Here is a 20156-nt window from a genome sequence, read left to right as displayed (position 1 = left end):
TTGAATTATTTATTTATTTATAGCCTGGATAATGTACAGTCTGTTTTTTTTTCTCTCGTTTTTTTTCTTTTCGTTTTTTTCGGGGGTTTTTTTGCAAAATAAACCCCTTTGTGTCATGTGCGATGAGTAAACCAGCTCATAAATCATACTATATGATATTTTAAAGAACGTTTTCTGTGATTGGTAGGTTTAGGGGACAGAATATACAGTTTGTACAGTATAAAAATGTGTGTGTGTGTGTGTTTTAACTATCTACCTACTCTATTTTTGGCAAAGGGTAAACCCGGAGAACCTGGAAAACCTGGAAAAGACCCAAGGGTGAGTATTCGAATACATGCATTGTCATCCTTCCTAGCACGGATTCTGGACATCAGAAATCTATAATGCTTCAGACTGAAATGTTGTTTCTTTTTCTTTGATTTTAGATGCTACCGGGGCTGAAGGTAAGCTTGAAAACCACACAGCTGTCCAGCTGCACAGCAATGATAGTATTTTCCACACGCGAGTCGTAAACAGGCTCACATGAAGTTCACACACAGTTCAGCAGTCTACAGGGTGGGTCCACTACAGAAGGGGTGGATACGCCATAATTGATTAACCGTGTTGCTGTTGGATAAGTATGTATTTCCCCTGATGCGTTAATTTGCCACTGAGTTTATACTGGGGAATATTTATTGTGCTCCATTTAGAAGCACTAGTCCCTTATAGGAGCGTACTTCAGCTCTCTATAAAGATTGTCTGCCGGTCTATATAAGAGCTGTAACTGGAGGCTTACTCCTTTGGACATAAAATTCCCAATAAACGAATACCATCCTGCTTATAGCCCCTTTTAAACAAATTCTCGATAAAAGCCACAGAGTAAATAGGTCTTGGATGGATATTTGATTGTTTTTTATTTTATTATTTTTATAGGGTGAACCCGGTGTACCTGGACCTAAGGTGAGTGTATCCATCAAAGTTCATGAGTAGACATTTATTGTTTGTGTTATCTGAAAAGCCATTTTTTAAATCCCACATCTTAGAACTAGAAATTTGGCACTGCAGCTGATTGCTTAAACAAAACGCATCCTCCTTCTCAGAGGAACCTTCGGAATTAAGCAGAATGACGTCTCAATTAATCATTTGGCTGAGTGATTGAAAACCTCTAAGTTGCAGGGCAGAGCCCTGAATGTTAGGCTTATTAATCACTATTCTAGATGAAAAGTTTGAAACTTGGAGAAAGAAGCTTGGCACGTCATGCTAGACCATGGATAAAATATTAGTGGATTAGAAAGAACACAATTCATCTGGTCAAACTCTTCCATTTGCTTCCTGCATGACCTTTTTCTCTAACTGATTTTTTCCTTATCTCTCAGGGTGATCGTGGTGAAGGAGGTCCAAGTGGACCTGAAGGCCCCAAGGTAAGAATCTGTAACCTTTGACTGGTTTAAGCAGCTTAAATAATTAACCTGCTCCACAGGTCACCCATCACTTCTGGGTCAACCCATTACATAATCCCATACATCAGATTGACAGTCCCCTTTGAGTTTGATTCCTGTTGTTTTGTCAATCAATGTCTTGAAGTTTGGGTGCAGAAAAAGGCATATTCAAATTACATACTTTATTTAATCAGGCCTCCAACAGAAGAGAGTGGGATTTCATTAAAAGTGTCATTAGATGTGACATCAGATACCCAAAACATATAGTTTTGATTAAGCCAGTGGGACGGCACCTTTATTGGTTGAGTTTAAATACCACTGGAGCACTAGAGGATTTAGACAAAGTATCGGCTGATAACAGCATCTGTTTGGGGTTTTACTGTCTTCCCCTTCAGCAATGCGCTTAACTCTAAAGTCATTGAGTGCATTATCCCTGAGGTAATGAAAGATTGAATTAAGATAGTAGATGGGGCTTAGAGTAATGCCTCCTATGCTTACAAAGGCTGGATTTATTTGAACAAAAATATAGTAAAAACAGTAATAGTGTGAAATTTATTTACAATTTAGAATAGCTATTTTCTATTTTAATATATTTTAAAATGTAATTTATTCCTGTGATGGCAAAGTTGAATTTTCAGTAGCCATTACTCCAGTCTTCAGTGTCACATGATCCTTTAGAAACGTTTATTATAATCAGCAATGCTAAAAAGAGTTTTATTAAGTGCTTCTTAAAGGGACAATGTGTAGTTGTTTAGGTATTTTATCATCTAAAATCAATATTTTTATTCATAAATATGTCCTCAATGGTGTACAAATACCTCTGCCAATTATCTGACTTATCCTCGTAAACGAAGAATTTATTATCTTTATATACATGTGACGGGTAGGTCCACGGAGGCTTCCATGTCGTTCCGCCATCTTGAAAAACTATAATAGCAGAGAGGGTCAAAAAGTACTAGGACAACGCGTTTCCACAACGCGTTTTCATTCAGAGCCAGCATCACGTAACTGAAAGCAGCAGAAACGGAGGACCAGAGCAGTGAGAGGCGCTTGTCACTGCCCCGGCTAGTTTAAAAGGCTGCATTGCACTGTTATTATTCATACTGTAACATTCGTTTGTTCATTGTGTCCAGTTGCAGTTTGTTTGAAATAACAAGCCTGTTCACCCAAAGGAAAACTCAACGAAGTGCTATTAGAAGACATCCTGTCATAGCTTTTTGGTACATAACAGCTACCGTAGATGCAACATGCATTTGAAAAAGCGAGGCGCTGGAGAGCACAATTCGTTTAAATGCAAAATACAATTTCACCGCTAGATGGGAGAAATTCCTACACAATGTCCCTTTAATATTTTATTTGAAACCGTGATACATTTTTCAGGATTCTCAGATAGGAATTTATTTGAAATAGAAGTATTTTGTAACATTACAAATGTCCGTACTGTCACTTTTGATTAATTTAATGCGCACTTGCTGAGTATGTAACCATATATTCGAGCGAAAACTATCTTTTGGTCGTTTTTTATTTCTTGAATACTTTCCTGCACACAATCAATCTTTCCACACTTGTTTCCAGAATAGCACAGAACAGTGGGTCAAACAGCTTAGCCTATGTGAAGTTACAAGTGTATTGATTGACACTTTGTGAGGGATACATGTTGGCACAAAACCCACATATAATTTTTTCCATGTGAAATTGAATTTGCTTTGCTTTGAAACAACCTATATAGTTCGCAATCTTGGATTTGTGTTTCGCTTTTACCCGTGGGAACTCTGGAACAACCTGCATATCGATTCCCATCCAATCTACCTTAGTGAACTTGAGCTTTCTTCCATCAGGCATATAGTTCATGTCCAACACACGCACCCAGTCAATATCTAAAGCTAGATTAATAGTAAGCATGTCACACAGTGAGCTTATGGAAAATTCCTCTATTCTAGAGTTAGACTGAGGTAGCTTTGTGTTTGTCACGTATAGTCACTTTTTTTAATCTTAGCTCAGGTGAAATGTTTTGTGCTACTGCAGAGAATCAGTTATTTTGCACAACTGCACCACCTTCTGGATACTGGCAAGTGTTGCGCTCATAAAAAAAATTAAAAAAAAGATTGATGAAGGCTGGTCAAAATGCATTCTCTTCTGTGTGCTGAGGTTGTCTCCTGTCAGGCCTCTCGTTTCTATTCAGAAAAGAGACGTCTTTACATTAATCTGTGAGCGAGGCAAAGGGCCAAGTCAATGGCTTTACAATTAAAAGGTTCAAATCAGAGGAGACATGTTATCCGGCACATTACCAACGCCATTAATCAACAGCGGACTTTGTCTTCCTCCCTCGAGACTTTATTTCTGAAAAATTACTGTCTGTTGCCTTCATGGTTGTTTAGTTATTTACTCAGCACAGCCAAACCATACGGCATTGAATAGCACAGAAAATAAATGTTTGTTCAAATAATTCCTCCACTAAACAGGAGGCTGAACTGGTTGTTTAGATAAATGATGTCATGGACTGAAACTGTTGTCCTGTTGCTGTCATAGATGTAAATTAGTTGCAAATTAGTTGTTTTGGGCTGAGGAAAAGTTTATTTTGCATTTTCTAGCGTATTGATCACTTTATTTGCTTTGTTTCTCTTTAGGGAATTAAAGGAGACGAAGGACTGAAGGTAAGAAACACATTTGGTTCTGCTTGCTATTTTTTTTAATAATGTTTGGAAGTTTAAAAATGATATAATTTTGACATGTTAAAATACTTTAAGCGGTAAGTAACCTATTCGTAGGTTGATCAACTCCATAAAGTGTAAACACTGTCTTTATGGTGCTATCAAAACATTGATCTGTTTGTTTGATCTCCAGCCCAACATGGCAACATTGACTCAACCAATAGCATGGGTTTGGGGGAGGGGCTAACTGTTTGTTTAACCAATGGCAGAACTTGCAATTGTGTGTGGTGACACATAATTTGCACACTTCACCTTTACATATTTTGTTGTTGTTGTTCTTCTTCTCCTTCTTCTGTGTTTGCAAATCTTATATTTGCATTCAGTTTTGATTATCATGTCATCTTTGTGGTTTATTAAAGTGGTAACACTTTACAATAAGGTCTCATTTGTTAACATTTGTTAACTACATCAGTTAACATGACCTAGCAGTGAGCAATATTTTTACAACATGTATTGATCTTTGTTTATGTTAGTTAATAAAAATACAGTCGCTGCTCTCCCTGCTCATATCCATGCTAGGCTGCATGAATGGGCAGGGAGTTCTTGCCCTGTGGTGCGTTTCCCAAAAGCATCGTTTGCGAACTATGATCGCAAGTTCCATTGAACTCTATTGGTAACGTCAGGACTTGCGACCATAGTTGGCTTTGGGAAACGCACCCCAGAATGGGACCATACCAACAATCCAAACTGTATGCTAATTAATCATCTTTGACAATAGTAGTCCTGACAGAATTTTACAGCCTAAGCATACATTCAGGTCTATGTATAAAACATATTTATAAGGGAAAAAAACTGTAAATAATAAATCAGCTCAATAGCAGATTCCAAGTGATCAAGAGCTTAGGGATTTCCATTTAAACCAATCATAAGGGTTCCGTAAGTAGTGGGCACTTGAGCAACATAAGGAATGACATACATCTGATTGAACGAGATGGAGGGAAGTTACAGAGGGAAGGGCATAAAAAATGGGATTTAAACATTGTCCTGTGTTGTGTCCGAAATCGCCTCCTATACCCTGATTCACTATTCCCAACATTAGTCCACTAATATAGTCCACTTGAAGGAGTGAATGAAAACGAGTGAGTTAATTCAGACAGTATGTCCGCCGGAAGGGCTGCTGCTTTTGCATACTTTGTGCTTGTTGTTTAATAATAGTAACTTAGCAAACTGGCAACGCCAGTAGTAAAATGAAAAGATTTATCTTGAACTCCGTCATGGAAACTTATTTAAACAATTTAATAATCAATTAAAAAGGCATTTATACCTGTATGATATTACGCTATAGCCACATTGGACCAGCGTTTTCGAAAATGGATGGATGGAATATTCAGCTGCGCCATCTTCTGGCAAGACGCGGGAATTCATTAATTCATTGCATTATATGAGTATTCTCTAGCCATTGAGTTTACATCGGTTGTACACTCGTTATTGCAGTGCACTGTGGGATTGAATGAGTGCGCTCGATAACGTCCACTGTGATTTCGGACACCACTACAAATGGTTGTCCCCTCAAATAGTGCCCTATTTAAGGGTATAGGGGGCGATTTCAGACACAGACACATCATTTTCAAATAAGCCTGAATGACTTGGTTAGCTGGATCAGGTGCATTTAATTAAGGTTGAAGCTAAACTTGCCCTCCATGAACTCAGTTTGACACCCCCGGCTAAAGCATCTTAAAGAAGCAGTATAGAGAGTAAATCTGAACATCTAAAGATTTAACTTTGTTTAACTGTATCACATGTCTGAGGCATTTGCTCCTACTAAAGACATGCATCTGCTGGAGTGATTACACTGTTTCTCAATGGGGAAGTTTTGGCCTGTAAAGAGGAGTGAGACGCACGTAAAGTTTACACCTGCTGATACACAAATAGTCCCCACAGGATACAGCTATCCAGACTGTCTAACTGCTTAATGCTCAATGTTGTCCTCTAAAGCCAGCAGTGAAAGTCACTCACCGAACTCATCTGCATAAGATGGGCACAGATACATGAGAATGTGTTTAAAATAAAAATAAAAAATGCCTCTGTTTAAATAGATCAAAATAAAATACAAGATACTGTGTGAAAAAATGTATCAGTATCAAAATAAAAATACAGTATTTTGTCATTTGAAAATACACAAAATACATGTATATTAGGCCTTTCCGTGAAGTATCACTATTACAGTAGGCTGAAATTTATCTGGACCTATTCTGAATACAAATAACTTTTTACATATAATAAACCCTGTTCAAATGAGAGAGCAAGCTGAGGTTTGAGTCCATAGGCCAGACATCTTATGTGAACTCTCTATCCCACGAACTCCTTTACAAGTCTGAGTTTGATGGAATTTTCATTTCCTCTGCACAACCTCTCCTCCCCCCGACGTCTGTCTCAGGACCACCCTAGAGCGCTATAGTCAAACGTCCTGATGCTCACAGGATCAGAGGCTTACTTTAGATCATCATCCTTATTGATTTATTGTTTCTGGCTTCTTTATTTGGATTGTGCCAGAAGAAAACATTTTCTCATCTCATGGTTTTGTTTGGGATTACACAATCCCATGTCTGCATATGTTCTCCAGTTGGCTTCCAGCAGTTTGTGTGTATTTGTGGTGTACAGTTTGTTTTGATCTGCTGAAGATGTTCCCATTTGTGTAGGGCGAACAAGGGATGGATGGGCAAACAGGAGAGAAGGTACTTTGTCCCTGAGAAATGTAGTTTGTAGTGCATTTAACTTTTGTTGTGTGTATGAAGCAAAAATCTAATTATCCTGATATTTGCATGGCATTGCATGATCAGCAATGTTCTCAAACTTCTTGGATATAGGCTGCAGCATGATATAAGGGACTTGAGAACTAGAGTGGACAGGAAGTTTTTAGTGAACAACGTCTTAAATTCTGGTCTGTTAGTTCGTTCATTCATTTTCGGGTCTCTTCTAAATGTACATTTTTATAGCTCATCCACCTTCATTGACATGTGCACCACGTGTAGACACCAGCTTATGTTACTAAAGTGAGGACTCACAAGGGCTGAGGGCAGGACATATTCTTTGCAACTGAAACCAGGATGTGCACAAAGACATATGACTTGGTACCGGAGTCATGCTGGGAGACCAGAGGGATTGCACGCTAAGAGAAAAACAGGCCGCTAGCTCAAGACATTCCCCCCTTCCTTCATCTGATCACCTGTGCATCTGATTTACAGGCTTCTAATCCTGCTGTTTGTGGAGAGTCCCCTGTTACACACAGCTTGATGGACTTAGCACACTTATTTTTGCTACCTGCCGTTGTCCCTGCCAAACACATGCTGCCATACTCTTCGATTGTTAGGTCTGTTGTCATGACAGTGCTTTGTGTTTCTGTATTGGAGCAGTCTGTTTAAGTATATGAATCTTTTCATCATCAGACTCAGCAGATGTGCCAGCTGGGGAACTGACAGATGAATAAGCACATCTGCAGAAGTGCTATATTTAGTATGTTTTATACATTTATATACATATACAACTTGATCAGCGCCTCTAATTGAATGCAGAATGATTTTTTTGCTTGAGTTTGGGATATAATTGAGGTTGCAGGCTTGGGACCGGGCTATTGCTTGTTTGAATATATCATTGAGGGATTTACATGTTGCTATGAATATCCTTTGACACTGTGCCCCTTAACACAACACTGTATGTAACAAATTAAGGCAGAATAAAAAACGAACCAAGTGGTACTTGCATGTTTTATTGGACATAGTAGTTCTAATAGTTCCATGATATTCTTTGAAATACCTTGAAATGTAAATAACATGATAGACTATCATTCAAAATGTTTTTAAGGAAGCATTTATAATACAGTAAAAGCAGTAATATTTTGAAATATTACTACAATTTAAAGTAACTGATTTCTATTTTAATATCCTGTGATATTAAAGCTGAATTTTCAGCATCATTATTCCAGTCTTCAGTGTCACATGATCCTTCAGAAATCGTTCTGATATGCTGATTTGGTGCACAAAAAAACATTTATTAGCATATTTTTTTTGGAAGTTGTGACATTTTTTTTCAAGATTCTTTAATGAGCAAAAAATTCAAAAGAACAGCATTTATTTGAAATAGAAATCTTTTGTAACATTTAAATGTCTTTACTGACACTTTTGATCAATTTAATGTATCCTTGCCTTATAAAAGTATAAAACAATTTAAGAACTTTCGAGCATAACTATGTTTAGTGTACATAAATATAGTACTATGATAATAATCAAAGTTTTGGACAAACCTATTAAACAATTTAAAATAAAATAATTAATTATATAGTGACCACAATTTTTATACAAAACTGTTTCTTGTAACTATATTTGAACTTAATCTTTGTCTGGATTCCAGCTTTACTCACTATGTTCATTCTCACAACTGACTTCATGAGGTGCAAACTGTATCGAAGTAGTTCACATGTGCAATTTGATGATGACAGTAAAATGTCTTTTAAATTAAAAAGTTCGTTTCCTAAGAAATTCTTATGTTGGCACAATTTATGTTTGTCTAGATAACTAATTTCAAGCATTTTAGCATAATAATGAGAAACAGATTAAAACCAGTGTGTTCAAACTTTGAAATGGCATTATATTAACAATGTGTACCATCACTTTACTATGGTACCGACACAGCTCCTTTTTGTTGGGGAAACTGCTTTCTTCCATCAAAAACATCGGTCTTTCTCATTAATAGGCAGTACTAGGTTTTGTGTCGTGAAAGTCAGTGAAAATTTATGAGATAAAAAAGAGATAAGCAAACGCTAAATTTGCTCCTTTTACTCCTGCAGCCAACAGTGGGTGGGCCTCATCTGTATTAAGTGAGGCTGCTAAAGACGGTCTGCATTTCCCTCCAACTGGAAGAAATGTAACACACATTTACAGAAACAATCAAACGTACACACACACACACACACACACACACACACACACACACACACACACACACACACACACACAGAGCAAAAGACAGATGTACACCCACGTAATGTGTGTTGTCCCTCTGCCATTAGACTCTTGTGTCAAGTAGGAATGAGAGATGATGGCGTGACATGAATTCAAAGAACCACCCAGTGAAGTGGACCTCCAAGATCCAATGAGAGCCGCTTTGTTTCTTTCTCTTTGACATTGGCTCTCAAAACTTCTCAGTTACACGCTCCCCTCCAGACCGAGATTGCTAAAATAGAGAGCTCAAGGGCTATTAAAGCAATAAGTCAGAAGAAGCCATGCATTACAGTGATTTTACTGGGTTTTTAGGCACTACATAATTGAAGTTGTACTGAGCACTTTTTAATTGCTTTAAACATAAATCCAACAAGAACATTAAAAAAGACAGTCCTGTCCCAAACTCAGGCCATTGGCTGGTGTGAGTCTGGCCACACCCAATCAGAATGTTCAATCAAACAGATTGCAATTATGCTTGGTGCTGCTAGTGCCTCAAAAATCACACACCGTGTCTTTAAAAGTCAGAACTGAATATTTAATATTGCTTTTCTCTTCAAACAAGCATCCTTTGTGTCTCAAAGAACTTGGGCAGTTCATGATTCATGCCTATATATAAATGGAAATTATTAGGTTTATTTTGGAAATTCCTTTCACCCGTCTTTCCTTTATACCTTGGGCCAAGCACGTATACCAAGCTCTCGTATTTAATAGGAGCCAAAGTAAGTCATTACTTATTATGAACTGTCCTGAAGGAATCAAGTTTGTCAGCAAAGAAGGCAGACACTTCTTCTCAGTACTGATGACTGTTCTCTTCACCTTCCCAGAGTTCCCCTCAACTCCAAAGGCTCCGTCCTCATCATTTTTAGCCTGAAGATTAGCACTCCCATAAATCACTTTCAGCCTGTCAGTCCACACACTAGCCTCTGCCCCACCAAGTGCTCTTCACTCTAAAATAGAAGCAGACGGGGTAGAATGAGACATGACGATGGGCAGCAGGGCCTAATGGAATGGTGTGAGTTGATTGGAAATGAAGAAGATCAAAGAGACTTCCTGTTTTCAGCATGGGTGCAATAAGTTTCTCTTTCATGATTAAAGTGATCAACCATCACTACATCGTTCCATTCCCTAAACGGGACGGGTACATGCAGTCGGACTCTTTCATCTACTGAGAATACTCATAAACTCATACGACTCTCTGCCTTGTCCAAACCCAACCGCCCTTTCTGGTCCCTGATTTGACGGTGTTTATGAAAGCAGCTGAGTATGACAAGCAGTCTTGTCTCAAGCCCAAAAGCACACCAGAGTGCCTTGGATCATTAATACCCTCTCAAAATGCACACGTGGCGTCTGTCTCTCTTGATAACCTGCAACCCTCTCCAAGGTCTGACTACTGCACCTGTCAAAGCGGGTTATGCCAAGCTAGGGTCTGCCATCTGCCCTCTGCTCAGACTCACTGGAGTCTTCATGCCATCTTTGACCTCTGCCCTCAATTGCCTGTTGTCTGGCCGCCAGTCCTCGAATGTCATGCGTTGTTTTCTGTAGAGGCTTTCTGGACATGTTGTAAAAAGCTTCCCTTGTAGCACTACCATGTAATGTAATGATTGAGGACTGACTAATCTACCTGTTTGTTTGTGTGTTTGATAAACCTACTAAAGAATCCAGCTTAGTTTATATACTGGTCAAAGCTGGTTTATGCTGATTGGATGTGCTTTGTCTAGCAGCTGATTGACCAGTGAAGTATTGCTGGTTTACTGTGTTGGGAAAACTTTCCTGCTACTTATTGGTGGAAAATTATGTGTTAATATTGCCTTTTACTCACTGTCAGCTGACTGAAAATATATTTCCTCCAGTGGAAGTTCATGGCTTTCAGTCATCTTTTACATTAGAAATACATTAGATATAATGTATATTTTATATTGGAAATGCTGAATTCCACTGAAACAGCATTTTGAGAACATAAATCTCAGGTTTTGGGTGTAAATTTAACAAGTAACGGTACGGTCACATTTACTCTTGTTCACTGTTGGAATTGTCATTGCAGTCGAAGTCTGGACTATCAGGTATTTTGCTTGAGGGCGAAAGATTTCCCAACATAGATTTCACATCTGGTTCAATTTGGTCACACACTTTGACCAACAGAAAGCTGCTTGGTTTGAAAGTGACTTCTGTGTGAGCTGTGCTTCATGCCTCGCTAGATTCACTACACTGTTGACAATTGACCAAAACTTTACTTAATTAATGTGTCTATTTGACACGTTACAAGTCCCAACCATAGACTGTAAAAAAAGATGGACGACGTCCTTCGCTCTCGCTCTCTTCCATTGTCGAGAAGTGAAGCCGCCATTGTCCCGATATGGCGCTGACATCTTGGGACTTGAGTCTGCGCAGTTGCGATTTCGGGACCAGACATGCACAGTGGTGAGCAGGAAGTAAAGCCGCAAAATCAACGTCCTGCCCTCACTCTCGCTGGATCAATCACAAGCACACGCCTCTGCTGCAGAACAACCCATTATGTCGGTGTGAAATAATTAATTATAGAAAATGAGATATTAAATTTAAAGCTCCAATCTCATCAGTCCTCCAAAGATCCCGAAAAAAAGTCGTTGTTGCTTCAGTGACTACTTCGCTCAGAGAACCTGTCAATCACAGCTGTCAATCATGACGCCACAGCGCCGTTTTTAAAGCATTAAATAACTAACTAAAAACAAACTTATTTTAAAAACAAACACTTGAAATTACATCGGTGTGATAAAAACTACAGTAAATGACAAACTATCTTTGGAAAAAAGATACGTGAAGTGTAATTTAATTGTTTAGTTGGTCTCACGTCCCATTGAATGACATGGGGAGGCGGGGTTTATGAGCTATACTAGGACCGGCCACCGGGGGGCGATAGAGACTTTTTGGCTTCACTTTTCAAGGCTTGTGTGGCACGCTTGGTCCCAACACTGCCAGCACACAGAGCACAACTTGCAATACAGTGGTGAGCAGATGTGCTGGGCAATTCTGGTTTGTGATCATGTCTAACAATCTGCTGAAGCAAAAGTCTTTCAGTGGTGTTTTGCTTGTGTTATGAGTGTAATCTTTGGTTTTGGCTTGTGAATGTGTGACAGCTTAAGTATTGAAATGATGAGTAATTGTTGATGATTTTGCAGGGTGAGCTAGGGATGCCTGGAATGCCTGGGAAACAAGGAGTGAAGGTAGTTCACTTCTACTGCAGCCTATATCTAACCTCATTCCCTTTTACCTATGATCCCCAGCCTTTTATAAAGAACTATCCTTTTTTCCCAGAACCTTGCATGCTCTTCCAGAAGCATTCCATTGCTAAAATGCTCCTTTGAGAGCTCAATCTTATCTGTTATGATTTTATGTAGAACTGCTTTCACACCAAAAGGCGATTAATAGCTAATTTTTACACTGCTCTGTGGAGTACTTGATTCTGATTGGTCGATCGCGCCATCCAGCGGTATGCTATTCGCAGATAACACCCACTGAAAACAGATAACACAGACTCATCCGGGTTACTGAAGTCAGCAGTGCTATACACTTGGAATGTTTTTTCTTCGTGGAAGTTTGTATTTGGTGAGCAAATAAATGATTTAAAACACAGTCAAATCATTATTTTGTGAACAGGTAATTAATTACACCATCCAGTATCGTGGACTCGCTCTCTTGTTTCATACAAACGCAGCTGCTGCCATTTTGTGACTATTGTTTTGTACACTGTTGGATTATAAGATACAAACAGGTACGATTTTAAAACAGTTTAATCTGAAATCAATATCTCTTATCTCTATAACTATTTATATGGCAAAATGCTGTGTAATAAGTGGTATGACTGTGTACCGTATCTCTTAAATGTCCGTCTAGTTTGAACTTGCCACGCTAGCAAACTGCTCTCTCCGCGGAAGCTTTGCGTTTAAAGACGTAATCAAATATTTCAACTCAGATCAATATTTCGTGTCTAATTATTTACTCACGTGGCAAGTAGCCGTGTAATAAGCGGTGTAATGTACATCCAGCCGGTTGTTATCTCAGAATAAACCCCCTTCAGGCTGATGCAAGACCGCTTTGCGTCGGGGTCTCCATCACCTTGTCGGGGGTTTATTCTGAGATAACAATCGGCTGGATGTACATTATCCTTTATTTATAGAGGCAAGTCACATATATCCTCTTGTAAAAGAGATTCTGAATCTCAATGGGACCTCCTGGTTAAATAAAGGTATAATAATAATAATCACCATCTCACCTTCTGACACTGTAAAGTGGCGTCTGAGACTTGAGGAGGGAGATGGCAGGAGAAAGACGGATGGTGCCATAAGCAGTCAGATCCCCCAGTCACCCTCGACCCCAATGGGTTGAGTGTCCTCATGCAGCCACAGCTGTGTCTGTAAATCACTGCCTTCATGTCTGCTCATTAGTCTGAGATAACAGACATGAATTAAATAACCGTCATGTGCTCTTTACTATTAATAACAAACCAATTGTCGGGGGTTGGCTCATTGCGGCACTGCTAGTGATCAGCTATATGCGTGCCTGGAGAGCACAAACTTCGACATACCAATCTAAATATTGATTCCAGCATGTGCTTTCTAATTGCTTCAATAGAGATTATGACATCTGATAGAGATAGACCATTGGGGGTTTATGATAGATGTAAACAGTGTTTGGCTAAATAATTACAGAAAATAATGTTCAGTTGAAATTAAAAATGACTTTTTCAGGCAAAATATATGATGTTGATAGTTGATTCCTTTGTTGATTTTCAAAGGTCAGCATTTGAGGATGTGTTTAGGTCTTTCTCACTGTTTTCCTTTTCTCTCTTTCTCTCTTTTTCTAATGTTGAAATCTTGAACCCTTCAGGGAGAGCCTGGTTTCCCAGGCGTCCCTGGACGAAAGGTAAAGGCCTGGTTTGGTGTGGCTGTATCTTTAACACATTTGCTGAGCATATGAAATTCTTAAAGAAATGTTTCTGTCACTATGAAGGGTCAGGCAGGTGTTTCTGGTATCCCTGGAAAACGGGGCTACAAGGTACACCTGAATGTGTGCTGTGGCTATGTCTTGCATAAGTGCTTGTTCTGAAAATATTGAAGGGTGAACTTTACTCACCCTTTTGCAGTTTCAAACCTGAATGTCTGTGTTTTTTTCCATGGAACACAATGATTATTTTTTAAGATTTTTGGTAATTCTTTTGAGTTTAATGATATTGTCAAGCTTCAAAATGACAAAATAAAGCATCGTAAAAGTGAACATATAACTTTTTATTCCAAAAATTTAAGCGTTATTTTAGTATTATTTATGTACTGTGATTTGTATTTATTAATATTTTGAATTTAAAAAAAAATATATATATATTTTAATTTTGCCATTTTATGATGTTTCTATTTAGTGTTAAGGGATTTTCGTTTTACTATAAAGTTTAAGGTTTTCATTACTAATTCTATTTTACTTTATTTCAGCTTTATTTCAAATACCGAAAATGTTTTAATGTTATTTTAGGCCTTTAATGTTATTTATCAAAAAATCACCTTTTTTGTTCTACAGAAAAAAAGCAAGCCATGTGGGTTCGGAATAAAAAGAGGCTGAAATAAAAATAGCAGCATTTTATTTTTTTATGTTTTATTTTTTGGGTGAATTGTATTGATGTGACTTTAGTTATACATGCATGTCTGAAAGTGCTGAGCTGAATGTCTGCACTCAATGGTGTTTGTACACCTGGATTTGTTATTTGCGGTCAAACTAGACTTTGTGTTCCATTTATTTTCTATGCTTATGCAAATACAAACAATCATTACATCTGCATGGTTTACAGTGTTGCAACAAATGGAAGAACACAGTTTGTTTTAACATTTTCAAAAGTTGTGATAAATTAATAAATTACTGTTTCTTCTAAACAGAAGCACTGCAAGGTGGCCTCATATCCTGTAGCCTATATTTGTTGTGGTGTCTGAAATAATTTCATCTAATGTAACCACACCTTCATCCTCGCTCCCTGTACCACAGGACCACATCTGTTGTGAATTAAATACTCTAACTGTAATGCTTCAAAAGCAAATGGGAACAAGATGCTCACACTAGAATGTTTTATCGGCATTCATTAAATAGAGCTGCACCTTGAAATCAGTCAAGTCATGGTTAACTCCTAAATTTGTATTTATTGCCAGGGAGAAAAAGGCGAGTCTAATGCTGCAGGAACTGGCATTAAAGGAGAACCAGGTACCCCAGGACAAGCTGGACCCAAGGTAGAAAGCCCACATTCTCCACCAAGTAGCTCCTTGTAGCCTTATATCTGCTGCTAAATTGTTTTCTTGGTGTGGCATGACATGCCCAGTCTAACAAAATCTGCTAACGGTTTAGTAAGAAGTGAATTTCAGGTTCATTATTGCATGTCTTTTCACAGGGTGAGAAAGGTGATCAAGGCATAAAGGTGAACAATTGACATTTTATTACCCAAAATGATTGCTTGCTCATTACAACTCTAGATGACCTGGTATCTTTGTTATATTTTAAATACGTCTTTGGAGAACAATAGCACAAATTAATGCATTTTGCCTTGCAGGGTGAAACTGGCCATGAAGGCCCATCTGGACCAAGGGTGAGTAGAGGCTATGTGCACAGTGTAAGGTTTGTCACTGACACAGAGAATGATGCAAACAGGTCACCTGGTTTGTTTTTTGTGTGGTTTACATCAGAAGTAATGTATGATATTAATTGATTGATTGCTCTCTCATCACTCAACAGGGACCACCAGGTCCAACCGGGGAGCCAGGAAAAACTTTAATCAACAACAATGAAAATGTATGTCTATTTTTTAAGCATACAAATGTTACTTGATTTATAATTTAGTCATTTTGAATATTCCCTTCTCTGCCTTGTTGAAAAAGTTTCAAAAGATTAATTTGTAATGTATGAAGGCACTCATTTAATTTTGTTTTTCAGGATATTCGCAATGTGCATTCAGTGGTAAGCGTCAAAGGCCTTTTCTGTATTTGTTGTGTTGTTAGGAAACTGATAATTCTTCATGCTTCCTCCCAACCATTCCTTATAATTCCAGCCTGATAAATTTTGTCATTGTCATCCTGGAATATGGCCATGAAACGTCTTCCTACATGGTTGTTTTAAGAAATTAAAAGCTACACACTCAATTAGGGTTAGAAGAACTGTTGCCAATAAGATGCTAGAACCATAATAATCACTGCAATAATGATCCAGTCATAGACTATTAAGCATTTGCCTATTTAAATCCAAACAGCATCTTTTTTGTGGCCGGTCGGTGTATAAACAGATAAACAGAGAACAAGCATCTATTTTTGTCATTTTAGGGCGCTCCTGGTCTACCTGGGCCTCCAGGTCTTCCTGGGACCCCCGGTTTGAAGGTAGCTGATCAACTTCTCTCATTCTTAACTCTTTTATCCTTAATTTATAACATTGGGAGAATTTCATACTAAAATCTGGTTAGATTTGAGGAAGTATTTTAAGAAGCGACATATCACTGTACTCCACCTTTTCACCTGTTCTTTTGGATTAAACATCACTTTTTCCCCTCAGGGTGACGTTGGACTTCCTGGTACCCCTGGTCTTGATGGGGAAAAGGTAAATAATAATTAACATTTACTATAAATTAAACCTATTTTAGCCACTAATCTGTGAGTAGACCTTTGGTGGATGTATTTACTCAGCTCTTGATCCTTTCTAATGCTGAGTGATTGCACCTGTTTACTTCTTAGGGTCCGAGAGGAAAGCCAGGAGAACAGGGACCCATCGGCCCTCCTGGACTAGAGGGACCACGGGGAGAAGGAGGAGTCATGGGCTTCCCTGGCCCAAAAGGAGACAAGGGAGACATGGGTCCCTCTGGATCACCTGTGAGTGACTGCACCAGCTTTCCCATCACAAGTAGTCTGACTGACTACACCTGAGTTGTTAAATAATCACAAGGGTCTTGTGTCCTTTAACCCCTGCATGAAACAATATTCTGATATTACGCAACGTATCATAACATTCAATTGATGTAGACATCATGTACACTTATTAAACAGATTGCTAGTACCAAATTAAGCCAATATTTGTTTTTCTAGAAATTTCAATTAATAAAAAAAATAGGCAACTCAATAAAACAACAGAATCTTCGATATTTCCAGAAGACAATGTTTGTGTGTTTGGAATATTCTGAATTGCAAGAACATTGGAATATTCCAATAATTGTGGAGCATGTAAACATCTTTTTAAAATTAAAGGCTTAACCAGAAAATAGACCCTCTGGGGTCCTTCATTTCAGGGTCACACTCAGGGTCTTCGGGATCAAATGGTCCGGAAGGGTTTGATTCATATTTATTAAAAGAAAATCTTTTTTTTTTTTTTTTACTTGTTTTTTATAATATTTTTTCTTTTCTTTTTTGGTGTTTTGAGATAATTTAAGATTTATAATTAATATTTATGCAATAAATATGACCCATTTTCCCCCCATTTTCCCCCCATTGAATATAATAGAAAATAAAAAAATAAAAAAATATTTTTTTTTATTTTTTTTAAAGCTGTATTTCATTTTACAGTCAAGCCTAGACCTCATAAAAGCAATTTTTGAAATTAGATGGATGCCATCTGGTGGACAAACTGAGCATTTTAAAAATGCAAAACCCATATGTAATCTGAATTTATTCGTTTGTTTATGTATAAAAGTGTGTTTTTGTGTGTGTGTGTGTGTGTGTGTGTGTGTGTGTGTGTGTGTGTGTGTGTGTGTGTGTGTGTGTGTGTGTGTGTGTGTGTGTGTGTGTGTGTGTGTGTGTGTTTTGCACTCATGATGTTTTATAGATTCACCCCTTCACTGTTGTGTGCTTTTTTTCTGGATCGTGGCTGATTTGTAGATTGTACGCACAAAAAAACTCTGTATTGTCACATTTTTGCCAATTTCCCATTCATTTCCTATGGCGGGACCATTTGGACCCGAAGGCCCTGAGTGTGACCATTTTTTTTACAACCACTTAGACTATTCAAATCCTGTCCCCAATTATTTGGGGTGTTCATATACCAAGTACCAACAAAGTCACCAAATTTCGGACAATTCCGATGAAGCTATGGTTTTACACATTTTTTTATTTAAATTCTTCGGGACCATTTGGTCCGAAGAACCCCAGAGGGTTCAAAATGATTTGCCTGTAAATTTGGTTTCGTTTCTTTGAGCAAGTGAAAACATCCTGAGTGCTTTTGAATTTTGAAAAAGTTTGTGGTGAGTGGGCAGCATTGCATCCTTAAAAGCCTACAATTTACTAATCATTTGTCCTATGTGTTGGATGTTATGAGTTCAAAGGTCTCTTGGTCTTCAAAGGTTGTGAACTTTGTTTTTAAGGATGTCCACCCCGACTTAAGTTTTCTGTTCATTTTAATTGCTATTTCACATTCTTTCCTCATTCTGTAGGGTTTAGATGGCCCTACTGGAGAAAAGGGGGTTTCAGGGCCCCCTGGCCATATTGGATTGCCAGGCCCAATGGTATGCAATGGTGCCCCTCAATCAAACGTCATTGTTGAAAAGACATCACATGACTTTGGGGTGCAGTGTATTTCATCATGCCAGTTTTAATTCTGAAATGAATTCTGTTAAATATTCCTTCTTCTTTTGCTTTTTCATAACGTCTTCAGGGTCAGAAAGGTGAACTTGGAGAGAAAGGAGATAAAGCAGAGCTGGTATGTTCCACATTTTTTAGCATCTGATTTGCACATTTTGGGGGTTTTAAAAAGGTTTCAATAGATATTAGTTTAGCCTATGGGTTTTCAAAGTTAGGAAATATTTAGAATTAAATATCTTAATGGCGACTCTCCTATCTGTGTTGTTTAAGGTCTATGGGCCTGCTGGGCCTCCAGGACCTGCAGGGCCAGTTGGCCCAATGGTGAGGGCATTGTCTTCCACATAAAAGCTTATGATAACAGCAGACATGTTACAGATGGATATGTGGGCCTAAGGAGCATTAGTGCATTTTTTTCATTTGATGGTGCATTTATAAAGAGGAACTCATTTTAAACAACTCAAAATGTTTGAGTTTTAATGCTGATATCTCATATTTATTTTTTGTGCTTATCAGGGAACTCCAGGTTTGTCAGGACCAAAGGTAAGTATCCCAGCCGAAGTCACTTTTATATTCCAGTTTAACTAACTTAAAGGAATAGTTCACCCAAAAATAAAAATTCTGCAATCATTTGCTCACCCTCAAGTTGTTTTAACTCTGTATGAGTTTCTTTCTTCTGCTGAACACAAAATAAGATATTTTGAGGAATATGGGTAACCAAACAGTTGATGGGCCCCATTGACTCCCATAGTATGAAAAAAAAATACTATGGAAGTCAATGGGGCCCAATATTTGGTTACCCATATTCTTCAAAATATCTTATTTTGTGTTCAGTAGAAGAAAGAAAGTCCTACAGATTTGTAGCAACTTGAGAGTGAGTAAATGATGACAGAATTTAAATTTTTGGGTGAACTATCCCTTTAAATTGAATAGTTATGTGCCTTGCCATTTGTTAAACAAGACATTAAATCTTTTATGTTCTTTCTGGGTCAGGGAGAGCCAGGAATAGGCTTGAGAGGAGAGAAGGGATCACCTGGACAGAAAGGAGATAAAGGAGACAGAGGCCATCTTGGACTCCCTGTAAGTACATTTCTGATTCTTATAATCTAGTGTTTAATGCTTTGCATGCATTGCAATAACAATGTAAGATAAAATAGCTGTCCGATTCATCAAATCAATCCTTATAGTGAATAAATGATGAGTACGTCATATAAGTGATACCAGTGAGTAATTAATTTGATAATATTCATACAATCTTGTCAGCTGAACCAAGATATTTTTGTCTTTCCTGAGTGCGGCATTAGTGGAAAAGCATGTTTTGTGTAAGGTTTGTGCTTTAGACCCGTTAATGCAAATACCATTGTGCTGCTATTTCATTTGTCTCTGTAACTAGACATCATGGTTCATGGCTAAGTGTCACATTGCATGAATCAGTGGATCTCCACATTTGGCAATCATATATACAAGTGCCATCATGTAATCATCTTGTCACATTGTTTTATACACATTTTAATAGATTACCAACGAGTTCCT

At 38.0% G+C, this 20156-nt stretch overlaps 1 protein-coding gene across 44 annotated transcripts in view; it reads left to right on the top strand.

The window, feature by feature from the left end:
- Positions 1 to 20156, top strand: part of col13a1 (collagen, type XIII, alpha 1) — a 115555-nt gene that overhangs the window by 77330 nt on the left and 18069 nt on the right. For 12 of the 44 annotated variants that reach the window (XR_013190708.1, XR_013190707.1, XR_013190709.1 and 9 more), the window contains 17 exons: positions 277 to 318; positions 426 to 443; positions 913 to 939; positions 1356 to 1400; positions 4046 to 4072; positions 15231 to 15308; positions 15467 to 15493; positions 15626 to 15661; positions 15808 to 15864; positions 16006 to 16029; positions 16389 to 16442; positions 16615 to 16659; positions 16794 to 16928; positions 18700 to 18744; positions 18897 to 18947; positions 19140 to 19166; positions 19617 to 19703. Coding sequence is in view for 28 of the 44 variants with exons in the window: in XM_077197029.1 (XP_077053144.1) it covers positions 277 to 318; positions 426 to 443; positions 913 to 939; positions 1356 to 1400; positions 4046 to 4072; positions 15231 to 15308; positions 15467 to 15493; positions 15626 to 15661; positions 15808 to 15864; positions 16006 to 16029; positions 16389 to 16442; positions 16615 to 16659; positions 16794 to 16928; positions 18700 to 18744; positions 18897 to 18947; positions 19140 to 19166; positions 19617 to 19703 (825 nt within the window). In the remaining 16 variants the exon portion in view is untranslated. Of the gene's footprint in view, positions 1 to 276; positions 319 to 425; positions 444 to 912; positions 940 to 1355; positions 1401 to 4045; positions 4073 to 6768; positions 6805 to 12221; positions 12267 to 13929; positions 13966 to 14052; positions 14098 to 15230; positions 15309 to 15466; positions 15494 to 15625; positions 15662 to 15807; positions 15865 to 16005; positions 16030 to 16388; positions 16443 to 16614; positions 16660 to 16793; positions 16929 to 18478; positions 18551 to 18699; positions 18745 to 18896; positions 18948 to 19139; positions 19167 to 19616; positions 19704 to 20156 lie in introns of all 44 variants that reach the window. The other 32 variants (XR_013190695.1, XR_013190694.1, XR_013190696.1 and 29 more) reach the window with 9 other exon arrangements.

This window comes from Siphateles boraxobius, unplaced genomic scaffold (assembly GCF_051911475.1).
Source record: "Siphateles boraxobius isolate OS27281-9 unplaced genomic scaffold, OSU_SipBor_1 37, whole genome shotgun sequence".
NCBI lineage: Eukaryota > Metazoa > Chordata > Actinopteri > Cypriniformes > Leuciscidae > Siphateles > Siphateles boraxobius.
Note: the sequence above shows the minus strand (reverse complement) of the source record. Positions and strands in the feature narration are given on the sequence as shown.